The 25452-nt window shown below is 43.9% G+C and overlaps 1 protein-coding gene across 4 annotated transcripts in view; it reads left to right on the forward strand.

Annotated features, from left to right (window-relative positions):
- MSRA (methionine sulfoxide reductase A) overlaps nucleotides 1-25452 on the forward strand; it is a 285576-nt gene that overhangs the window by 126931 nt on the left and 133193 nt on the right. For all 4 annotated transcript variants that reach the window (XM_031442126.2, XM_031442129.2, XM_031442132.2 and 1 more), the window contains exon 3: nucleotides 15535-15654. In XM_031442126.2, the coding sequence (XP_031297986.2) occupies nucleotides 15535-15654 (120 nt within the window). The remainder of the gene's footprint in view (nucleotides 1-15534; nucleotides 15655-25452) is intronic.

The following is a 25452-nucleotide window of genomic DNA, read 5'->3' on the forward strand; positions in this document are numbered from 1 at the left end:
GTTATGAAATGAGGACCCGACTCTGCCTAGGTGTTTGTAAAGCTCCCTTTGTATGGGCTGTCACCTTTTAAAATATACTGATCAGTGATTAGAAATTACTGTGCTCAGAAATTTAAATGGAGAACCTGGCTTTTGTAGAAAACAGCATAATGGTCGCTATAAAACGTGTGCTATTTAATTTGTTAAGTTTCCTCTGAGAAATTACGTTCAGACGATGCCGTTTTACCCAAGTTGTAGGCCCTGCACGATGTCTGTCACCAGGGGACAGCAAAGGCCAAAGGTTCTTGTGATGATTTTTTTTTTTTTTTTTTTTGTCTTTCAGATTTGTGAGCCCCAATAGGTTAGAAAGTAGGTTTCAGGTCACACTGGGAAATGTGAAATGGCACTGACCTGCCTTAGGTTTCCGTATGTCGGGATATTATTGGAGGAAAGCCTCCTTCCCAAAGGACTGACCTTGGTCCCGGACAGGGCGACATTCTTTGCCACAGAATTGGAAATAGAGAAAAAAGCTCTGGAGAGATTCTTCTTATTACTTTGTTTTGTCAAAGGTTTGGTTTAGAGTGAGTTTCCTGAACATTCTAACCCAAGGCGTTCATTGTGTGACTTTAGGTAAGCCACTCCCCCTCTCCAAGCCTCAGTCTTCTCCCCTGTAGAATGGGAAGGCTGGGGTGCTCTGAGACCCTCCCCTCTGCTTCTACATCTTCCATACTCAGGCCTCAAGGCTCACCTGGCAGCAGGCAGCCCTGGCAAGCCCACTGAGAATGGCCAAGGGGTGTGGTTTTAAAAGAAATGAATCAAGTACATAATTTCTACCACTGCAGAATTATACAGATTGTAAAACAGAGCATCTCTTGACGTGTAAGGATTGTTGCATTATTAGAACTGCAGTTGGGCTCTTCCAGATGCTTAGTAAGGCCCCCGTTTTGATTGAGTGCCTGTAAACATTTTGTATTCACGTTTTAAAAATAGTTCTCACTTGATGTTGCTCGTCCGCCCGGCCTGCAGTGGAGTGAGTGAGTAGGTGGTCTGGGGGCTGGACTTCTGTCATTCGGGTTGTTTATAGTCGTACTGAAAAAGTCAAACTAAGTACAGCTCTTTGATATCTCTTGGGCACGTAAGCCTCCCAGCACTGTGTAAGGCTGGTAGAATTATGCAGTGCCCTTGTCAGAGAGCTCATACGGTTTCTCCCAAGTCCCTCAGCCAGTAAGATGGTGGCACTCGAATTTGAGCCCAGGTCTCAGTGACTGCGAAGCCCACGTTCTTTTTACCATGCTCCCCGACTCTTGGCCCTGGTTGCAGGAGTCCTGGGAGTTTCTGGTAGAGTCAGAAATGCCTTTCAGCTTGATCCATGCACAAAAGCATGATTTCCAGCCAAGCCAATTTAGCCAATTGATTTGTGAATTTCTGTGCATTTCCAGAGTGCTCTGAAGGACTCTCGAGACATGGCTTTTGCCGGGAAAACCCTGCTTGGAGTGACATCTCCTACTATTTACCGTTGTCTCCCATTTGATTTTAGTAGCAGGTATTCATGTGCAGAAGAACGTCTTGCCTCTGCTTCACTGTGAGCTCATCAAAGCAACGGTGGCGGTTTCTACTGGTCCAGACTCGTCCTTTAGCCTCGGAGGTCTTAGTATTTTATGCCGAAAGAGTGTCACCAGTTTCAGTTATGTTGTCTGTTGGTTAATCATTTGAATGTACCACACAGAATACTTGCTAAATAGGAACTTTAAAATTTAAAGTGGCCACTGAACTGCCACTGGGCATTGGGCTTAGGGCAGCTGATGTAAGCAAAAGGGGAGTGGGGGACCGGGTCCGGCTCTGTTCTGGAAAATGGACGAATGTGTTAATAGATCAAGTGATGAGAGAAGCTGTAGATGGTTCTGTAAGAGCTCCTTGTGGCATATAATCTTCACAGATTATTTTTAAAACAAGACATTCATTTTTTTTTTCAGATTTTCTTTTGTGGCCCAGCGAGTTTTATCCTTGTCTTGTTTTTCTGTGATCACAGTCCTTTAGCTTTTCTGTTGCTCGCTCTCTCCTCCGGCTTTAGGACAATGCTAACGACGGTAATGGGCTTGCTCTCCCTGCAGGCTGCCCCTCGGCTGTGTGCGATGCTCTCTCAAGTCGGTGGGAGCCCTTTTTTTACAGGCCAGAGAAGCGAACGGAACATTTTGCAATTATTTAATGTCTTTGTTCCCGGAGGCTGAGTGCCCTACAGCTGTCGGGCCTTTAATCCCACAGCAGCCCTGTGAAGTGGGCATTACTGTATTCTTTTAGGGATGGAGAAACTGAGGCACCCAAAGATGAAAGACGTGTGATCAGGTGGAGGGAGTGCTTTCTCAGGCAGAAGGACGTCCACGTGACCCTTGCCAGCATGCTGGGCCCGTCTTAGAAAGGTTCTCTCCGGCTCCCAGTAACTTAATGAAAGGGACACCCCTTGGCAGCGGGCCACTCCCTTCACGCAGAGAGCACGGGCCCGGGCTGTCCGTGGGGGTCCTTCTTAAGCACAGAACAGCTATTCATTTTATTACAAGTACTCCGTAGTCAAGAAGGTTTATCATTTCAAAATAAATAGAAATGTATTCATTGAGAAGAGTGCAGAGAAGTCGGGGGTTTGGGATTCCAGTCTTATTTGTGAAGATTTTTAGTACAATTTTTAAAAATGAAATACAGATTTTTTAAGACTTTAAAAATTTCAGTACTTGACCATAATACTTATCATTCCAAACTTGGATACTTCTGAGAATGAAAAGGATGCTGTTAAAAATCCCATGAAAATAATAATGAGTACATACCTGGAGGATTTCAGACAACTGGGGTCTAATGTCATCCTATAATGAGAGTGTATATTATAAAATATTGTGCCAAGAATAATAAATACATATTAAGTAAGGTTGAAATTGAAAAATGATGAACTTAGATATATAAAATGAAATAAACAAATGAAAAATTACAATGCAATGGACTTACGTGATGTACAACATAACATCAACGCCAGTAGTTATGCTAACGTCCAAGATTTTACTCAGTAATTAGTTATATTCTTTCTGAATGACTTGAAATTAAAAGTTAATTCACACTGATAAAACCTGATTCTTAGCACTTTGATAAGAGATGGGAAAGTGATTTGATCATACCTTTGCAATTTTAATGTTGTAGTAATACTGTCCAGTGATGCGGGGTAATGCCCTCTCCATCACTAGAAGGATTCCAGCGACAGAGCCTTCCTTGCCAGTTGGGAAGTGGAAGGAAACAGCCTTTAGGATCCTTTCTTCTAAGTTAATGAGAATTTTCTTTGTTTCAGAGTGTTAAAGCATTTTGAAAAACAAAATCACTTCTAACTCTAAATTCTTGGATCCTAACATTAGAAACCCGCGTCCAGGCTGTTGGGTGAGAGGAGAAATTCTGCAGCGAGAAATCATAGCGTTCAGGGATTGACAGACACCGGGCAGCAAGGGCAGAAGTATCTCCGTGAGTTCTGAGGGTTGCTGTGGGGCTTTAGGCTCCCAGGAGCCCAGGCGGCAGTGGCTTTGGGGACTCAACCCCCTGCAAGACGTGTTCTTCGTGTCAGGTCCTTTTAGGGCTCTTGAAACAGGAGGGAGCGAAAGACCGTCGGAGGCATTGTGCAACTGTGTTGATCATCTTGTTACACATCTGTTTTTAGCCACCGTGCCAAGAATTTGCTTGACTCTTTCCCGATGAGCTGTGAGGAAGGACTGGCCAGAGGAGGGGCCAGTGGCTGTCAGAGGCCCACAGATGCACACCCACCTTCTGAACCCCAAAGGAGAGTGAGAGCAGTGTCTGTGAGATGAACCAGCCATGAGACATTCCACCCTCCTCCCCCGACTTGAATGAGAGGTGATTTTTGAAACAGCCACAGTTATTTTGTCTGCCAGCCAAGAAGACAGCATTGAAAGCAGCAGGCAATATGTCAGACTTCAAAGGAAAATATATTGGTGTCTCATTGGCTCAGATCCAACATTATGTTGGTAAATAATCCAGTCCCGGTGTGACATATTTCTCCCTGAACCTTGACTGAAAACTACTGAAGACCATCCTGTGAGCTGGGGAGCGGCAGTCACTCATTCTAGGAAAAAGGCCAGAAAGAATGACTTTGAAATGTGTTTATAATTAACTCAACAATCTAAATTCACAAGACTGTTAGAACAGCAGGCTGCTAACTGGTGCAAACTTCCTAAGTGATAAGGCACTTGGGGAAACAAAAGTCGGCCTTCCTCCTGTGGTACCTGAAGCACCTTTGAGGGACAGTAACCGGTCATTTGCAGACATGTTTTAAGACACATTTTATTTTATGTGTCTTTTTGTGTGTGTGTGTGACGATCTCAGGGTTTTTTTGTTTGTTTGTTTGTTTTGAATGTGGAAAGGTCTAATGATATGGGCAAAGGGGAAGACACTTTTCAAACCTTGTGTGGAAAATCCCTTTTGCTTTGTGTGGCATTGCTCGGGGTGGCCCTGGTCCTGGACCTGACGGGCACAGGTGTGGTGTTGGAGAGGGTGTCCTGAGAGAAGGAGGAGATTGGAGCATGGGTGGGGATTTCTGTGCTAGAGGGGAGGAACTGCCCCCATTGAGTGAAGGATCAAATCGTGTTTGATTAAGTAACACCTCTCTTGTCTAGAGCTCGCATATCCATCAACCTCAAATACATGCAATGCAAGTTTAAGAATCAGGAATTAAGCACACCCTTCCTCTCAAAATCTGTAGAGAAGTCCCTAAGGAATTCAGAATTTGCAGAGGTCTTTGGAGTCAGGTAGACCTTGGTGTGCAATTCCAGGCAAGTTTCTTACCCGCTCTGAGCCCCATTCCTCATCTAGAAAATGAGGGAAAGGATATTTACCCTCTGGGGTTGTTGTCAGACTGTCAGGACATAGTGCATCAGGGCGAGTGCACCAGGGCGTTTAGAGGAGGCAATGACAGGAATTGTGCCTTCAGAGCTTGGGCACCGCGGCTCACAGCCCAGCCAGCGAGGTGCTCCCTCAGGGCCCCTGTTCTCCCATCAGGCCCCAGGCCAGTGACTCCAACCTTGGTCAGTTCCTTTTGATCCCATAATATCTCCTGCATAAAACTTGATGGCTCCTTTAGTTCAGGGATTCTGAAGGACAACAGACAGCTTTAGCTGAGAACTAATCTACTATTGGCCTGGTACTGAGCGGCCCTTGGTAAATTTCCTCTTAGGTCCATTCTCATCACTGGTCTAAACGAGACGGGTGGCTTCCTTCTGAATCAGTACAGAGTGCTCAGAAAATAGCTTTACTTCTCAGCTATACAGTTGCTCAGGAATGGCTCATTTTTTCCACTGTTGTCACTGGTATATGGTTGCTATCCAATTGACTGACTTTTTTTTTTTAAGTTTTAAAAATGAGAAAGAGGTTAATTTCATTTAATTTACAAATGTGGCAGAAATTTCTTAAATTTCTACAGATAAAATATGCTCAGTCGGATGTAACAGGGAAAACAATCAATTATATTTCCACTGCTTCTCTGTTAATTAACTTTTTTTAGAAGAGGAACGTAGCTGTGGAGAGCACCAGAACCTAAGAAGTTAATTATTATTCAGTTTAACTCAACCAGCATCTTTAAGGAAAATACTGAGCCCCATGTTGCAGACAAAGTAAAACAGAATATCCTCTCTCTTGCTCTGGTTCTTCCCAACCATTTTTCTTGGACCTTGTTATGACATGAAATAAAGCAAAATTAAAATATATGCAAGACATGGCAGAACAGCATACATTAGAATTAGGTAAACATTAGACCAAAGAAAAAAATAGAAGTGAAATATACAAAGAAGGCATGCTATTTTACTACGTAATTTATACAGATCGGCTCAGGTTTGGTTCTGTATTTCCTAGCAGCGACTCAAATGTCAATTAATTGCATGATTGGCGTCAGCCTTTTAAAATTGTGGTAAAATATGCATAATAAAAAATTTACCATTTTAACCAATTCTATGTGCACAGATCAGTGGCTTTAAGTACATTCACACTGTGGAGCAACCATCACCACTATCTTACCTCATGAACTTTTTTGTCTTTCCAAACTGCAATTCTATACCCATTAAATAGTAACAGTCCATTTCCCCTCCCTACAGCCCCTGCAAGCACCATTCTACTTTCTGTCTCTGTGAGTTTAACTGCTCTAGGAACCTTGTATAAATGGAATCTGACTGTATTTGTCCTTTTGTTACTGGCTTATTTCACGTAGCAGAATGTCCTCAAGGTTTATCCCAGTTGCGGTGTGTATCAGAATTTCCTTCCTTTTCAAGGGTGAATAATACTCCATTGAATGCACACACCACATTTTGTTTATCCATTCTTCTGTCAACGGACCCTTGGGTCCTTGGGTTGCTTCCACATTTTTGCCATTGTGAATAATACTGCTGTGAACGTGGGTGTACAGATACCTCTTTGAGACCTGGCTTTCTTTTGGTGAACATACCCAGATGTGGAATTTGCTGGATCATATGGTAATTCTGTTTCATTTTTCTGAGGAACCGCCATACCATTTTCCATAGGAGCGGAACCATTTTACACTCCCATCAGCAAAGCACAGGGTTCCCGTGTCTCCACAGCCTTGCCAATGCTCGTTATTTTGTTCGATAGTGACCATCCCAATGGGTGTGAAGTGGTGATTGGTTTCAGTTTTACTTAGTGATACTGGAAAGCTACATGATTGGGAGAATCATACAATTTCTGATTCTAGAACCAGAAAGAAATTTCTTCCGAGGGCGTTTATCAGGAGGACACTGTAATGTAAGGCAGTCGGAGGGAGTGTGGAGGGAGGTGCGTGAGCTGTTGGTCCCAGCACTCTTCTCGTTGGGCTCCTGAAATCCCCCAGGAGCAGTCACCGTGCCCCTGCGGTGCCAGTGTCTTTTTGTGCAGGCTTGGCTTAACCCGGAAAGGAGTTACTTGTATCTAAAACAGTCAGTGGACCAGATAAGTTTTAGGGAATTTTCTATAAATATTATTTCTCTCAGTGGATTTTTAATACAACTTCTCACCCAGCCTGTGATGGGGCCTCATGCTGGTTTCTCTAACCACTTCCCACACTTCCACACCTTCAGCTGGAACCCTCCTGGTGTTGGGAGACTCAGCAACTTTCCCCCAGTCTTTACCCCCAGCTCTTCTTTGTGTCTTTGTTCATCAGATAAGATTTCCCACCTTGCATGATGAGTCACTGTTGAATTGATGGTCTCCCTCTGTCTGCCTGCTCTTTGATGATAGGGATGGTGTCTTACTGTCTCTGCGTTGCCAGGACCTAGTCTCAAATACTGGCCTTTAGCATAGATATTTGTTAGATAATCAATGAATACTATTCTGCATATCTGCAATGGAAGTGGGAGACATTTTTTAACATTCTGTTACTTAATTTACACAGAGTTGAGTAAGAAATAATTTTCAAAATTTAGCTTGAGGAAAAGGCTTGATGAAAGGAGGAAGAAGATCTGGCAACTTTTAGGGATTTAGCAGTCAATGGCCCTATGCGCTTTATAGGGGGTGGGTTTCCTCCTCGGTCTAGATGTGTCACCAGCCCAGTTTTCTGGGTACCTGTTGGATGAACGACGTCCAGGGGGCTCCGAGAGGAGGCGGACAGGATGCAGGTGCTAGGTAAATGGAGCTAGCTTTTATTGACTGTCTACTGGATGCCAGGCAGGGCTGAAAGGGAGGTATTTTTAAGGCAGAAAAATGGTTGAGAAATAGGGAAGTGAGAGAGGAAGCAGTCCATCCATGCCAGAAAGAAGAGATGTAAGTGACAGTGGGCCGTGCCAGAGGAGGGAGGGAAAGTTCTAAATTCCTCCGATTCACTGGACTGGTAGCCTAGGGCACTGTCTGTGATGCCGTAAGAATTGCCTCGTTGCATCTGGACCCTGTGCGTCTGTCATGAGGTTTGGTGTAAGCTGGTGGCAGAAACCCACAATGTCTGCTGTTCCTCCCTATTTCTCAAGCAAAAGGTACCTGACCAGGTCCCTCGGGGTCACGTTGCTACTGCTTGGTTTGATGGAAACACTTGGTATCTCAAACCAGTTGTCTTGTCTGACCTGGGCTGACCTGACCCAGCAAGAGCCTGGGTTTTCACTAACAACCTCCCGACTTCACCAGACCACTCCTCTGGGATGAAATGGAATGATCCAGGCTGACCTCGCCTCACTCTTATGCTTTGCTGCTTCTCAGGAAAGGTGAGCAGAGGGTCACTAGTAGATGGTGGTTGCAGGGTTATTTAGGGGAACCTCCACCTGGGATTTCTTCTCCACCACCACGTGTCCTGTATTTTCGCTCAGAATTCTGCTGGAACTGGAAGCATTCTGCTGCGTTAGTCCACGCCTGTGGCCAGTGTCACGGGCATTTGTTCGTTGAAATCCCGTCAATCTCTTACCTACTCTAGGAGGGAAACTAAAATTGCAAGTGCCTGAGGGAAGGCAGGGCCCATGAACAGACATATCCAGGAAATAGAAACACACTGAAGGATGCTTCCTAGGAAAACTGAATGCTATTTTTTTCCCCTTAAGGCTTTCTTTTCTTTGCACAGGCAAGCTGCTGGGTGTATTTATCAGACCCTGATAAAATCCGCAGCTCAGTCTCTCCTAGCTTCATCGTCAGCCTCCTGTCCACGTCCTCAGGAGGAGTCTGTTCTCCTGGATTGGGGTGCTGCTGTCTGCTCATCGGGGAGTGTCCTCTAGTCCAGCTAGCAGCCACTTGCTTTCCAGCAGCTGGGAGAACCGTGCTGCTTCCAGAGAGCTGAGTTTCACAGTGATGCCACAGCCAAGGGTCAGGCTCTCCACGGGGACCCACTGACCCATCAGCCTTTCCCTGGGGAGCGGTTGTGGCTCCACTGCCCTTTAAGGGGTACAGACACAGCAGTGCACACCCCAAGGAGGGTGGATGGTGAGTGAGCAGATAAAGGAACTTGTATTCAGCTTAGACAAGAGGAGGTCTGTGGAGTTACCAGAGCTGTCTTCAGGCGGTCAAAGGATTGACAGGTTGTCCTGAGGAAGTGGGACTAAATTTGTTCTTTGTGGCCTTGAGGGAGAGGATCAGAGCAAAGAAGGGAACATCCCAGGGTCTTGGCTCAGTGTAGGAAAGAGCTTCCTAGCTGTCATTAGATCTGCAGAGGTGGACTGGGCTGCTTTGAGGCTGAGGGCAGTTCAGGCTTGGACTGGACAGCTGTTTGCTGTGATGCTGCGAGATTTGTTTAATACTAGCAGGGCATTTAAGCTAGGTGAGGGTAAGGTCCCTTCCAACCTTGGAATTCTTGTTTGTTTTATGAGGGGGAGGTGATTAGGTTTCTTCACTGACTTCCCACTTGGAGGAGGTGCTGGGGACTGAACCTGGGACCTCTTGGGTGCTGAGCATGCGCTCTACCACTTGAGCTATACTCTTCCCCCTAACCTTGGAATTCTGTTCTTGAATCTTCTTGGTGAATAAATACCTAGTACTCTTTGGAGCTTATTCCCAAGGTAAAGGGTGAAATACATCAATGTGTAGAGAGAACCAGGAACGGCATTAATCACAGTACAGAGGGAAAGATGGAGCATACGTGTGCCTACATGGGTATGTTTTAAACTCTGGAAGAGACTGCAAAGGATACTTAATAAAGTTAAAGCAACATTAGGAATTGATGTGGACAGAAAGTAATTGATTGTCACCAAATACTGCAAGTATCAATCAGATTCTGGTGGCTGTATGGTTTCTTTTCTAGCAGAAGATATTTTAAAATTTTGTCATTTTTAAGAGCAGTAATAAGGAAAGCCTCTCACTGAATTATCTAATACGATGTGGGATTGCTAAAAAGTAAAGCTAGCCTGGGAAATACACTGAGATGTCACTTACATTTCTACCACCTGTATTCAGCTTCTTTGAGAGAGACTCGTGACATTCTAGAGGTGAAAATTACCTTCAAATCCACCTTCTCCTGCTCCTTTCTCTGCTGGACAGCTGACATGCAGTGATTCGTCCCAAGCCACACACAGCCAGGCTCTGTGAACGTGTGTCTGTGATCAGAGCCTGGCCGCCTCTTGCCTGCCTCAGGTCTACTGAGTTGCTCTTCTCGAATTTAGCCGAGGATATTCCCCATCTCTGCCCAGGTTTCCCCTTCTGATAAAGGGCTCAGACCTGTCCGATTGTGGGTGGAATTTGGGTTTCAGTTTCTTGCCCTGGTCAGAGCTCCAATGTGGACCAGATGTGACATCATCAGTGTGATACCATCTGGATGTCCCCCCAGTGCCTTTAGAGAAGACAGGGAGCCCTGGAGAGGGGTGCCTTTGGAATGTGTTGGGAAAAGTGCACTGTGTCTTTGCTGTTGACTCTCTGTTAACTTTATTTATATCCAGTAAAATCCCATTGCAGAAAGTGTAATTCCAGCAGAGTGCTCCATAGTAATACTGTTTGCGCGAGACCACGTGGACTGCCTTTTATTTACCAGGTGCCACTGAATTCTCTCTAATGGATAACAGGATGCAATGGAATCATCCTCCAAACCCTGCATCTGTCGTAGGAGGCTCTTAACTCCGGCTGCGCCATAGCTTTCCGTGCAGCGTGGCAGGTGGGAAGGCGTGGGTCAGCTTCGCGTCCCAGGCAGGCGTGGGTCAGCTTCCTAGGTCTGCCTTGGTTCTGTGTCTTTGGGCAAGTGACTTGACCTCTCTGAAGCTCCATTTTCTGACCCTGAAAGTGAGGCTAATACCGTCTTCCTTGTTGGGTTAGTGAGGGATTCCACGTGTACAAAGATGCTTAATACAATGTGGGGGTCACAGCGGCGTTTGATAAATGTAAACTCCTTTGTACCTTCCTCTTCCCTCACTTTTCTTCCTCTTTCTTCTCTCATAAGGAAAAGGATGCCAGGTTATGTACCTTTTGTAGGAAAAATTTTATTTGCTCACTGATCACGGTCACAAAGTCACATTTAGAGTTGAGGAGAAAAGAGGAAAATAGCTTTCAATTCTCCCTATTACTCTGTCCAGAGGGACATCAGACCATTCAATGATCAGGCTGGGTATTAGAAATAATTCAGTTCTACTCATGTTTCAGATGAGTCATTGAGGCTTAAAACACCTCCCTGAGTGACCAAGAGGCACACATCTTGCAGTGAGGCTGGCATTCTTTGTTGACAGACACCTGGCTGGTGACATCAGGCAGGAAGAAGGCAGCGAGAAGGCAGATATGGGAAGAGATATTATGCTTTAAAAAAAATGGTGAGTTGAGAAGTAGCTATTAGAGAGTTTTCTGAATTGAGTTGTAACCAGAGAGTTATATGCTCAGGAAATGGAGAGACTGGTTCAGAGAAATTCTGAGAATTCTGGTTGAATCCAGAGAGGCTGTGTATGAGATTGCAAAGCAGTCTGTTTCATTTGGGGGCAGAGGGGATGGCTCTCAGGTTCTCCCACAGGACAATGTGACATCTCAGAGACCAAGGGTGACAGAGAAGCATCTCCGACCTTGGATGGACTGAGAGAAGGAGTTTTGAGTGTGTGCATGTGTGTGTTGGGAGGAGGAAGGTGGAGCAAACAGGGAAAGTGAGAGAAGAGAATGGGGATGAACATTTATTGAGTACCTGCTGTATGCTGGACACTTTCTCTGTTATTCATGAAATCCTGTCAGAGACTCTGTGGTTAGTATTATTTCTGTTCCTAGTTTACAAATGAGGAAACTAAGACTTCGAGAGTTCCCTGAGGCTGCACAGGTAGGGTTTCAGCATGTAGACCTGGTAGAAACAGACCACATTCAGTGCTTCTGAGTCCATGTCTACAGCAACCCAGGAATTTGGTAGAGCAAAGAGACAACAAGTGAAATAAGAACCTTTTTCTTTCTTAGTTCAGCACTACGTTTTCCATCCATATCGTCATTGAGGTTCCACTTTACAAGCCTCAAAGGAAGATCTGAGCTCTCCATAAACTGGCACTATGGTTTCTCAGAATATCTAGAATGTGCAAACGTGCAGGAAATACTGAGGACAGAGGAGCAAGTTGAACTGCACCATGGAAACGCAACTGGCAAAATCCACACTGTGGGAATTTCTTCAGATCAAGCGGCTCATGTTTTCTTCAATGGATAAATTAAAAGGAAAAGTATGATGGGGGAACCTGTCAATTGAAAGAATTTTAAATATTTATCAATTTTTTTTTAAACGAGCAAGACCAAACTCTAGCATCAGGATCGATACCTTGAATGATAAAAATATAAAGCAACATAAGGAAGTGATTACTATGAAAGTCAGATAGTGGTTACTTTTGGGGGGAGGAAGGGGGTTGTGATGGGGGTGTGGTACAAGGAGGGGTTACGGGGTGGACAGCAAAGTTCTAAGTCTTGACCTGGGTGCTGGCTCCTAGGATGTTCACATATTAATAATACATTGAATTATGCATTTGTTTTGTGTGGTTTTTCTTCATCTGTTTTACTTTATAATAAAAGATTAAAATATACAAGAATTTAAATAAAATAGTGCAAACTACATCTTCTTTGATGATATTCATCTTGTTTACTAGACTGTTGTAAGTTCTGAGAAATTCTGCCGTAAATAAACCCTTCTTTGTTTAAACACACACACACACACACACACACTCTCAAAACCAAATAACAGAATGCTTAGATTATACTGGACGCCATTTGATATAAGAATAAAAGCTTTATAAGGCAATAAGTCTTGCTTCAAAGAGTTGTATTCTTATAAAAGCCCCTATCCTAGGGTAAGTGCCTTGCTAGAAGTTTTGGTGTTGGGTGTACACCAGGTTTCTGCATTTTTTCAGCCATGCCTGGCCCCGCTTGGAGACCTTTGCCTAGCTGGAGTGGTTCACTCTCCCTTCTGTCAGAAATACTTTCTTGGTCCCTATTAAACATAAAAGGGGGTTAAATAATCTCTCCACTTGCAGTAAATTTTTGTTTGGTCTCCCTAAGTTTTATAAACCTACATCATGAGGATATAGTGAAGATGCAGTCTGTGGGACTGTAGACAATGGGCAGGGTAGGCTGGCTGCTAAAATAGCCCGTTACGTCCCATGTGCGGAGACTGGTGCAGGCATGCAATGCACTTTCACTGTCATCGTGAGATACAGAAATGGTTCATTTTGTGGATCCCGCAGATTTCCGATCTTCAGGGGCTAGCATGCCTTCAGCTTGGTTCCCGGATGTCTTTGTGGCCTTTTATGTTCAGTAATGCTGCCCAGATCACCTTTTACTTGCCCTTCTCCAGAGATTCCCTGTCATCATTCCTGTGATGGTTAATTTTATGTGTCATCTTGACCTGGCTAAGGGGCGTCCTGATGGCTGGTCAAACATCGTTTCTGGATGTGTCTGTGAAGGTGTTTCTGGAAGAGATGAGTGTTTGAACTGGCAGACTGAGGAAAGCAGCTCACCCTCACCAATGCAGGTGGGCACCAGCCCGTCCACTAAGGGCCTGGAGAGAACAAAATGGCAGGGGAAGGGTGAATTTGTTCTCTCCGTTTGAGCTGGGGCATCCATCTTCTCCTGCCCTTGAAAATTCGTGATCCTGGTTATCAGGCCTTCAGACTTACACTGGGAATCAGGTCGCTGGTCCCCCGGGTTTTCAGGCTTTTGGGTTTGGGCTAGAATTGTAGAGCAGCCTTTCCTGAGTCTCTAGCCTGCAGGCTCGTGGACCCTGGGACTTCTCGGCCTCTGTAGTTGTGGGAGCCAACTCCTCATAATGAACCTCTCTCTACATATCTGTATAGGTCCTGTTGGTTCTGTTTCTCTGGAAAACCCTGATGACATAATTCCCGCATCCCAGGAACACAGTGAAGTAAAATTAATAGTGAATCCTTATTCCAGAGACTTGAGGATAGTCCATTTTTAGAAATACTCAGTAAATATTTAGTTACATTCACTAGCAGCAAACAATTCACTTGTGAACAGGAGAAATGGTATCTAGCAGTATGTAACTCAAATAATGCATATACTTAGCTTTGAATTTTTTGCTTTCCTTTAAAAAATGTATTTTTTGTTTTTAAAGTAATGTGACACTATTACAGAAAAAACTTGAAAACTGAAAAAAATGTGTGTATATTCTCCCCACAGGACTGCAATCATGATTATGATTTTGTCTGTTTGTTCCTATTTTGGTATGAATATTTTTTAGTTGTAAAAAATACATATAATTGTACTTTTCCATTTTAAACTTCGCCTTGAGTAACTATCATATAATCACATACACATTTCTGTGCTACATTGTCATCACAATGGTAATTTTTTTACTGCATTAAATTCCATCACTGGGCTTTGTTGCATTTTTTAACTGTTACCCTATATTTGGTCAGTTTGTTTCCCCTCACATTTGAGCAATTACATTTTTGTATAATGTATAACATTGTGCATATTTCTTTTTGGTTGTTGTTGCTCTGAATTTTTAAAGTTAAAATATTAACAAGTGTCAAGAATTTCAGTAAACTTCTAATTTTTCTTTCGCTCTGTCATGGAGTCGAACAAATCTAGTGATTGTTGAAGTAGGAGGCATAGTTAATTTGCCAACTGCTGTTCCACCCAAGATCTTAATTATGTATGACTTAATAAAACCATGTGAAACGTGAGTGAGGCAGTAATCTTGTTTACATCTAGAAATTGGCCACAGAATAGCAGTTGTGGACAGTTTAGAAACTCATAGTAGAAAATGAAGATTTTTTTTTTTTTTATTTGGAGCTCGGGAAATGTAATGCAGCATTTTCAATGTGCGTAAATATGTGCAATCTTGGGAGATGGGTCTTAGTTTTCATCATATGTTCAAAGGAATCTAATAACTAACCACTGATACAAGCACAATGTTTGCTAGTTGAATGGAATGCTATTTTTGTGAGTTTCTTTGTTGTTTCTTCTTTCCTGCTTCCCCTGCCTTCCCCCTTTTCTTTCCTTATTCATTATACACAGTAATCAAACTCAGAAAAATGTTTTTTTTAAACATTTTTTATTGATTTATAATCATTTTACAATGTTGTGTAAATGTTTTTTTTTTTTTTTGATGAGCAGAGATTTATCACATGAAAGTTTCCAAAGACTTAAAAAATTAAAAAAAAACTAAGCACATATGTGAAATTGTTCATCAAGTACTGTGCCGATCGGTTTTGATTTGAGGAAATTTTCCCTTTTAAATCAGTAATTTATTATTACTTTTCTTTGTTAGAATTTATTTTAAAGCATGACCAGGATGCTGATCATTAAATAAATTCCCACCATTACTACCACTTACTATGTTTTAAGAAGTCCATAATGAATTGAGTGTGGAAATCATTCATCAAACCCAGTTATCCTTTTCCTAAATTATTTCAAAAGGTATAGCTTTATTAACTCCATTAAAGTTTGAGGCTCTTAAAGTTTTTGTACAACTAAAGCAAAGAGGCATTCTGTGAAAATAACCTAAAATCCTTTCTCAGTGTTAGAAACGCTACTTCTTTAGAAAATAAAACCTTAGTCGTTTTTATTTACCAAGAATGATGTCTCCCCTCCAGTGTAACAGGGCTTCTAATATGCAATGACCACCTCGTTTTTCATAAAGGACTAATTACTGTCATATGTTTTTCTTAGGAATGGGCTGTTTCTGGGGAGCTGAAAGGAAATTCTGGACCTTGAAAGGAGTATATTCAACTCAAGTTGGTTATGCTGGAGGCTACACTCCCAATCCTACTTATAAAGAAGTCTGCTCAGGTAGGAAGAATCTGCTCCATCATGTAAGAAATAAGGACGGACTTGTCCCTGCTGGCAGGTGACAGGATCTTTAAAATGGAAATAATTTTTCTTCTTTTTTTTTGGTGTCTTCTCAGTCTTCTCTTGCCCATTTCTCTAAGTATACCTGCTGGCCTTTCACTTTATGCTTTTGGAAGATAATAGACTTCATATGGAACGTATCATCTCGCTTCCGTTGCAGAACAATCACCCCGAAACTTAAATCGCTCAGACAGTCATTATTACCTTATGATTCTGTGGGTCAGTGACTTAGACTGAGCCCAGCTTGGTGGTTCTTCTGCTGGTTTCTTCCTGGTTGTTTCGTGTGACTCCAGTCACCTGGTGGGTTGCCTGGGGGCTGGTTGGTCTTCCATGGCTTCACTCATGCACCTGGCGGTTGCTGCCTGGTGGACACTTCCTCTTGGCTGGGCAGTAGGGATGGTGGACCACATGTCTTCAGCACACTGGCCTGGGTGAATTCACCTGATGGTGGATGCGGAGATCCAGGAGCAGTAAGAGAGGACAAGCACCATTCTGCTAACACCTTTCAAGTCTCTGTGAACTATTCACCATCGTCCCATTGGCCAAAGCAAATCATGTGGTCTAGCCCAGCGTCTGTGTGGGAGGGACTCCTCTAAAGCAGGTGTACGGGGGGTGGGAAGAAACTGGGAACATCACCACAACAATCTATCACCTGGGACAGATATGTCATATTTATTGTTTTCTTGAGGGAAAGACATTAAAACCAGGCTATCGTGAAGGGATTGGCAAACTATGGCTCGCAGGCTAAATCCTTCCTGCTGCCTGTTTAGATAAAGACAGTTTTTTTTTTTTGAAATACAGCCATGACTGTTTATTTATGTTACCTGTGAATACTTTCATGCCACGATGGCAGAGTTGAGTGGATGCAACAGACATTGTATGGCCTGTGCAGCCAAAAATGTTTATGATCTGGCCCTTTATGGAAAAACATTTGCTGACCAGGACAGGCAGATGCCCCCCAGGGCAAATTCTCACTCAAATACAAGCTAACCTCTCTGGAATTTGTTTTGTTTTGCTGTTTGTTTCCAGCATTTAAGGACTTCCTTTACCTTTCTGCCAGCTCCGGTAACATCTCAAACACATTATTTTTCTCTTTTAAAAACTTTTTTTTTCATTTTAAAAATAAAAATGGTATATATTGAAGGTGCCCAACATGATGTTTCTATATACACAGTGAAATAATTACTAATAGTCAAGCTAATTAACCTACCCATTGCCTCACGGACTTCGTTTCTGTGGCGAGAGTGCCCGTGATCTCTCTTAGCAAATTTCAGGTGTACAATGAATGCAGTATTATTAACTACAGTCACCATCCTGCACATCATACCTGTAGAGCTAATTCATCTCACGTAAATGAAAGTTTGAACCCTTTGCCCAACATCTTCCCATTTCCCTGGTAACCACCATTCCACTCTCTGCTTCTGTGAGTTTAATTTTTTAAGATTCTACATAAAAGTGAGATCATGCAGTATTTTTTTTTCTGTGTCTAGCTTATTTCACTTAGCATAATGTCCTACAGTTTCATCCATATTGTTGCAAATGGCGAGATGTCCTTCATTTTTTAGGCTGAATAATATTCCATGCCACACCTTTTTTATTCCTGTGTTGATGGACACAGGCTGTTTCCACACCTTGGCTGTTGTGAATAATGCTGCACTGAACCTGGGAGTGCAGGTATCTTTGTAAGATACAGATTTCATTTCCTTTGTATATATACCGAGAAGAGAGGTTACTGCATCATACGATAGTTCTGTTTTTAATTTTTTGAGGCACATCGTTACTGTAAGACATGTTTTTCTTTTGTAAGAATATGTTATTCACGGTCTTAGGAGCTCTTAATAGGGAGAGTTTATCTAGATATATAGTCTGTCACATTGACAGAAATGGGATTTTAAAAACATATAAATTGTTTTATCTTTTAAAAATAAAGGTTTGAATTGGTGTTACTTGTGGAAGACCCTCTCTGCTCTTGGAGGGTGCTGTGAATGAAGGTGAGGGAGGAACTGGAGTTTGTTCAATAGTGAGCAGGTTGGTGTGTTTGCTACAATGTGAATTCTGGTTCTGAAATGAAATTTGAACTGGGCAACAATGAAATTATCATAAAAGTATTCATATTCTTGTTTTTCTTGCTTCTGGAGAAAAATGGAAATATTCTGATTGATGTTGAGAATGTGGAATATCGAACCAATACTTTAGTGGTTAATCCATTTTTTTTTCTTTGCTTCTGTTTTAAAATTAAACAAATGCTTATGCAGAGCTATTAATACAGTCAGATGAACCCTGGAGATTACCCAGGTGTAGCCTCTTCAGTCTTAAGAATTGAAATGAATGGATTCCTTCCTGTAATTGCAGACAAGGCTTAATAGCCTGAGATAAAAGGGTTGCTAAGAAAACCTCCAGGTACCTACTGCTTATACTGTTACTCTCCACCAGCAAGATGTTAATCATCAGTTAGAATATTGTGATTGCTTGTTTGTTCAGACTCGCTCCAATTCAGCTCTTCACTGTAGCAAGAACCACATGATAAGTGCCCTTTGTTGAAGCCCTACTATGTGTGATAAGCACTTTGTGCATCTTTGCTTTTTTCCATCTAATCTTCCAAACAGTCCCATGAAGTGTCTCAGCTTCTGTCTTTTACAGAGGGAGTGTTGAGGCTCAGAGGGGATAAGTAATTTGCCCAAGGTCATGTCTGCCAACCTCATTAGCTCTCAACTCAAAACTGATGCCACTGACCATGGTGTAAGTCACCCGACTGTCATCACGTCCCGGCCATCCTCCATTCATCTATGCAAGCTTCCCTCCACACACTTTCATGTGTACGTTTGAGTATACCGGTAGGCTTTTTAATGATTACTGTCAGGAAAATACTGAGCAATTTTTTTTGGTCTTTCTGATGTTTAGAAAGAAAAAGGACAAAACCTTTTTAAGGTACAGTTTTTGTAGACGTCTGGTGCGTCAGAGTGTCTATAGCAATGGTGAAGTACAGAAACCACGAAGGTTGGCAAAGAACTCCCTATTTGATGTGAACGCTACCTGCTAAGTTAGCGGTGGCACCGGGAAGCATGGTTGTCATGGAAACTTGCTCCTGATTGGGAAAAGAGAGTTATAGGGTCTTATCCAGACACAGAAGGAGAGATGATTTCTTCCACAGGCTTTTTTGTTGTTGTTGTTCTGATCATGAAAGGGAAAAACAAAAAGGCAGACAGAAGCTGCAATAGGTCTCTCTGGCACAGAAGTGGTGGGCCTTCCGACCCCTGTGAGGAGCAGGGAAGGAGAACAGACAGGGTCCCTCGCTCGTGTAATTATGGTAACCAGCCAATTAAAGATTTTTGACCAGGGAGAGGGCCTGGGGAGACAGAAAGCAGGTGATACTGGCTGGGCCCCCCTGCTAGGGCCTCGGGTGCGCAAAGCCTTGCTGAATGAGTCAGCCCTGAAGGGGTCTGACTTGCAAGAAAGAAAAGCCACGTCTCTGCTAAGACGTGTCATAATTGCTGAGGCTTCATGTGAGAGAAATACTAGTCTATGCGCCAGTATTTGCCTTCATTTCAATACTGCTTACTCTCATGTTTGCAATTATGCTTGTTGTAAAGTTGGTCACAACCAGGAGCCTTTCGTAAAGGTGTTCCTTCCCTCCTGCCTTCGTTCATTCAAGACAGGAAGCCCAAGGACCTGGCCTGCGTGCCAAACCCCTTCCCTCATAGAGCAGCACACCTGAGCTTGAGGCGCCTTCCAGTTTCCCGGGGCAGGTGCCAGACCTCCAGGGTTAGCGCTCGGGAAGGGGTCTCAGGATCCTGCTCCTCCCCACCTGCAACTGATCATCTGGGGGTGGGGGGTGCTTCCTCAAGTCAGAGCCTGTGTCAGAGCTTCCACAATGATTGTCTTGGTGAACAGATCGATGATCACAAGCCGTGGGTCTGGAACCATTGGCCGCCGTTGGTCGTGCTTGCTTCCGAGTGGGTCTTGGCTGTACAGCCTTGAGGGCCAAGTGAGCACGTGAGTGTGCATGTGAGTATCAAAGCAGATGTGTATCCACACAGGATGTGTAGTAATGTCTGGATGGAGTTACCAGGTGGCTCTTCATGGGCCAGTGATTAGGCACGTAGACAAGAGATATGGCTTCTAGTAACAGCCAGGAGAGGAGGTGACCCCCACGGCGACACTTGGGTAGAGTCAACTCTGTCGTGTAAACAGAACGGCTGGCTCACTGATGGGTCTGTTACACGCTGGATGATCAGTGTGAGACTTGAGCCTGACGCATGGAGAAGACATGGGGAAAACAGTTCCTCAAGCATTTGCAATGAAGTTGCCCTTTGGGGTAAAGTATAAAATAAGTCTGTAATGTGTAAGAGCAGAGATGGGCAGCCACCGAGAGGAGAGTTGGCTTCTGAGGCCCTAGGACTTCAGCGTAACCCGATGGAATGTCCTGACATTGCGGAAGGGAAAGAAAAGAACCTTCGTGGGGGGCTGGTGCACCAGGCCAGCCTGGGGAAGGGGAGGTCTGCTGGCAGCCACGGGTTGCTCTGTAAGGTTTGGCTGCTGGACTGACTTCCAGAGCCTGACCCCATGACACTTTTAAGTTCTATCACTAACTCCTCTTGTTCTGCTCCACACTCTGTAGAAACTTCTTGTCTTTTCTCCTCTTGTGGAGATTATTTTCAAGAAGAAAATGCACTGAGACAAGGTTGGTCAACCAGACAGTTCTAATTCTCATTTCAAATTCAGTTCAATGCATTCTGAGATGTATAGCTCAGTCTACTGTGAGTTTAGTCTACCTGGGTCATTCTTTCCATATTGGATTAACCTGGGGTTAAATTAAGTAGTAAAAATGGAATTTGAAGGCTGAGAGTCAGAAGCCTGAACTGCCATGATTTTCCAAAGGCTCTGGTGGCCTCCTTGCTTTTCTCTGGAGCCCCCTCACCCCTCACATGTGTCCATTGTTTCATTTCAACCTGTTTGAAAAGTGACCATCCTCCTGGAATAGGCACTTAAACCTCCCCTCCTCAGATTCATCAGTTATTGCTGGCTCTCACAGACTGAGAAACTTGCATCTCCCAAATGTTCTAGGGCTGAATTCCGAGGCCTCTGAGAGCTGCCCACCACTGACTCCTGCACCAAGAACCCAGTCTCAGCTGGAGGCAGGGTAGCCTGGTTCACAGCCACAGCTTTGCTACTGTTTCTTGTCATGTTTCACATCTGTCTCTAAAAGGTGTGCTGAGAAATAATTTAAGTCTTAGTGGCCATCATTTCTGTTCCTAAAATGATTTCCAAGGATTCATCCATTTATTTGCTATTTCTTAATAGCTCAGTGTAGGCCTGGCACTAGAAAACCCACAGAAACCAGGAACGGAACAGCCTAAATTTCGTGCAGGCTTTCTTAAATAAATGTAGCAGATGCAGAACATTGCACTTGGTACCAGAGGATGGTTGTGTATGATACATGGTTGAATAATGCTAGTACCTGTCTTCCAGAATTCTTTCTCTATAGTCAGATGAAAGCTTGACTTTTCACATTTGTTTTAAAGAGTTGTACCAACCCTGGCTTTATACACACAGACATGTGCGCACGCGCGCACACACACACACACACACACGAGCTTATGCATGCAAGCGTGCACACACACACACCCACAAACACACATTTGTTATGCAAACCAACTGATTAACTGGCATGCTGTTGCTTTACTGCGTTGATTTTAGAAGTAATTGAGCTATTCAGTTTCCTGAATACCCTGATAGAGAATTATTCTTACATTTTGTAATAACGACTACACAGATGAAAATATGAAAAGACATTCTGCAATGGATAAGCATTCTGGGTTAATTTCGGTGCATTAGCCTAATACACAAATAACCCCATTTCTGGCAAGAAAACCCAGGATGTTCATTCACTGGGTAATATCTTTTCGGATTTTGCTTACAGATGTTCAGAACAATTCCATGTTTATTAGTCTATTCAGAAGCTTTTCGAAATCTGCACAGCCAAATGGCACCGACGCCAGAAGCGTGAAAGGCACTGCACAACTTTTTCTCATCAGTGAGATTTATATAATCACCACAGAAAAGCTGAGGCCCAGACGCTCTTCTTTATCAGCAGGGCACTCTGGTGGATTTTCGCACAGCGTGTTCAGGAGAAGTTCTGTGCAGGAGCCCCGGCTCGGGGGGAGCAGAGAGTGGGAGGCTCATGTCACCTCCCAGTGGGGTCCATGCTGAGGCCGTTCCACTCTTTGGACTCAGTTGCCTGTCTTGTGAAGTAGGGGCAGGGCTGCTTTATGAGGCTGGCAGAGTTGTTTGTGATGGGGTTCTGATCTGAAAATAAAATTCTTTCATGTTGAAAGTATCCTAGGAAATCCAGGGCAGGCACTTTCTATCCCTCTAGCTCTGGGGCTTGCTAAAGATAAAAGCGGTGGGTCTGGAAGCATCGCCTGGCAGGGGGCTGGGTCAGCCCCCAGAGGGTGCACGTGGAGGAGCAGGCGCTTTCCTTTTAGCCTCTTCTGTGTCCTGAGTAGGGTGTATCCACCCCCTCGCCAAATGCAGATCCCTATTTCTGCGATGCCTAAGAGCTCTAACAAAGCACTGAATAATCTCCCCACTAATACAAAGCAACTCAGTGTACGTTTTTAGTTTGACTTCATTGCTGAAGTGTTTGGGTGGATGTACATGTCGATGTATCTTGCATGAGATTAATGACCCCATGCTTTTGCAAAGTAGTGATGAGTTCTGTTATTAACAGATTTTACCAAGCAATGCACAACTCTTTCTAAATTCCTTGCAGACTACATTAAACCTCTTTTTAGTGCATAGTAAGTCTTATTGTACCCTTTTCAGTGTCAGTCAAAGTAAATTACTAAGGTATTGACATACCCCTGAAAATGCAAGAATTCTGGAGTTCAGTTCTTGCTGTAAGCGATTGGATCACTTTTTGTTCCTCTTAATTAGGCATAAAATTAACCTTGAACTTCTAGTAGGCAGGATGAGAGTGCTTATCTCTCTCAAACCACCAGGCAGAAAGCAAGCCCCGAGGTCAGGGGTCCTGTGACTCCTGTTTATAACTCCTAGGACCAAATACGGCCCCTCCACCCAACCCATCCGTGTGGCCGTTGAAGACAGATCAGTTCCGTGAATGGACTGTACCTGACAGGGCAAAATATAGGTCATGGGAAAACTGCTTTTTTGGTTTATTTTCTAAGCTTCAATAACCAGCAAAGACAAATTTGGATTCTTGACAAGGGCACCCTTCTGAAGGGCATAGGTCATGGGGAGGTGATGGCATTTCAGTTCTGGGGCGAGGGGGAGGGAGCGGGGACTTAACCATCTTCTAGCCCAGGGGCTTTCAAAGTGGGCGACCTAGGACCCTCAGGCTCCAGGAGGTGCTTCAGGGGTCCCACCAATCAGGAAGTGTTTTAAGTAAATAACAAAGACTTAAGATGCTAGGAGCACTCATTCACACTTTTAGCTCTGTTACATACCGTGGTCTTGATTAGCACCTCATTTTAAAAAGTTCTGGAAGATGTTTGGAAACCAGCGAGACTGCTTGTTTTGTCGGATAAGGAAACCGGCCAAGAGCAGGTGATTTGGGAGACAGATTTGAGAAGGACTGAACATTTATTTGTCTTCCCAGATCATGATGTTCCTAGAATCCTAAAAGGAAGTCACAGTCTGAGTCCATCATGCCCTTTTAAGTGAGGATAGGGACCGCGGATTCAGAGTAGAGATGGCTGTTGAATTTGAAATGTTAAGATTTCAAAACATTAATATTTTTGTCAACTAGATCCTGGTTGTCATGTCAGTTAGGCTCGGGTTTTTTGTTTTTTTTTTTAATTGAGCATGGGCGTTTTCTAATAGTTCTTAGGTCTGCTGGATGCCCTCAGTGCTGTCTGCTCCAGCCTGTTGTTAACCTGGCGTCTCTCGTTTGCACCGACCTCGGAACGAGAAAGCAAATCAATCACCCAGAGATTGTTGCTGCCTCTCCCTCTCTCAGAGCCTCTGTCGGTCTCCAGCCTGGGCTGTGGACCCACGGCACCTGCACAGTCTGCAGACTGATTTGTCCACCAAGCAGGTCCTCGAGATCTGACAAGATCTGACGAACCATCTCACTCACAACTGTGTCTTATGTTCAGTCTCGAAGAGAGATGACATTGTAATCAATGGAAGATACATTCATGCAGCCTTACTGAACGCAGAGCACCTTTTGTTCATCACAGTCTGCCCTTCATCCCTGGATGCTAAAACGAGCACCTGAGCTGGCCTCTCCTGCAGCGGCTGGACAGAATCACACTGTCTCTCCTGCTCACATGGCCGTGGACCCACTGTGCTCATGAGCAGGCTGGTCAAAGTTCCCAAAGTTGAAACAAAACAGACATGAGAGCCCTTTGCTACAGATATTTCAAGTTTGCTAAAATAATTCAGTCCAGCTTTAGACGTCACAGAGGAGGAGGAAGATGTTTCTGTAGCTTCCAAGGGCTGAAAGCTGGGGAGCCCCAGGACGGGAGGCAGCACAAGACCTGTGTCCCCAGGTGGGAAAGGAAGCCTTCATGCCTTTCCTTCCTCGTCGGGTTGACCGACCAGAGACTCCAGTATGTCACTGTCTGTTGTTTGTCATTTAAGGGGAGGGAGGGCGAATGGATTTTGACACTTTGTGGACTCTGAAAGTATTGCACGTTCCAATGGACTTGAAGTAGTTAAATGTGCCAATATTTCAGCATATCTGATGGTCAAATTCTAATAGGCCATTTAAATGGAAAAGAAATTAAATGAAAAGGAACAGTAATGAAAAAACAAACTTTTTTTATACTTATGCAGCACTAGAAATAGGTTGTTCTTTCATTGTTTTGGGATTATATTCTCAAAGATTTAGAAGGGAGATTAAGGGGAATTTGCTATAGCAAGTGATTCTTAAAACATAATTGCAAAAGCAATTGATGAATGTGCCTGCGCTGGTATTTTCAAATCACAGTAATGGGGCTGTGATGGAATACGAGCAAAGCACCGAACAGGAGGCTGAGCTTCGCTAGGAGTTTTATGTGATACTCTGGGTCTTAATTACTTCACAATGATGGATAGTTTTTTACAGCCTTAGAATCTGGTGTCTTTCTCTTCCTTTTTCTTTTTTTTGTCTAAGTTATGTTAAAAGTAAATATCGGGGTCAATTACCGCCGCATCTGCCAAGTCAGAACCGCAGCGAGAGGGGCTCGTCTGAGGACACGGTCACCCGTCATGCGCGCGAGCTGTGCAGCGGGCTGGGAGCGGCCTCAGAGAGGCCACTGCTGTGTGCCAGGCTGGCCTCGGATTTGCCAGGCCCTCATCAACATGCCATCAGTCACAGGCCACTGCGTCCCCGCAGCTGTGGGCCAGGCTTTGCTTAATAAATCCTGGCCTCTGATGCGTGGAATTGCGGGGCCTGTCAGGAGCGCCAAGGGACAGAGCTGATGTCAGCATCTTCAGGCTGTGTGGGGGAGCCGGTGCTCCGTCTCTGCGGCCGGAGCTTTCCGAGGAGGATGCCGCCCCACGGCGGGTCACAGGGTCCCCTCTACTTTGTAACCGCCTCCCTCCTCTCCTTTTTTGTCATCTTCTCACCCCACTTCTCCTCCCCTTCCCTCTTTTTCTCTTTCTTTCCTCTAGTTGCTTTCCTTGACAATAGTCCTAAAAAAAATCACGAGAACCAGTGACTTACATGGTGCCCACCTTAGGTTTAGAAGAGTTTATAACATGATGCTCTCAACACATAGTATTGTAATAGCT

Source organism: Camelus dromedarius, chromosome 36 (assembly GCF_036321535.1).
Source record: "Camelus dromedarius isolate mCamDro1 chromosome 36, mCamDro1.pat, whole genome shotgun sequence".
Taxonomy (NCBI): Eukaryota; Metazoa; Chordata; class Mammalia; order Artiodactyla; family Camelidae; genus Camelus; species Camelus dromedarius.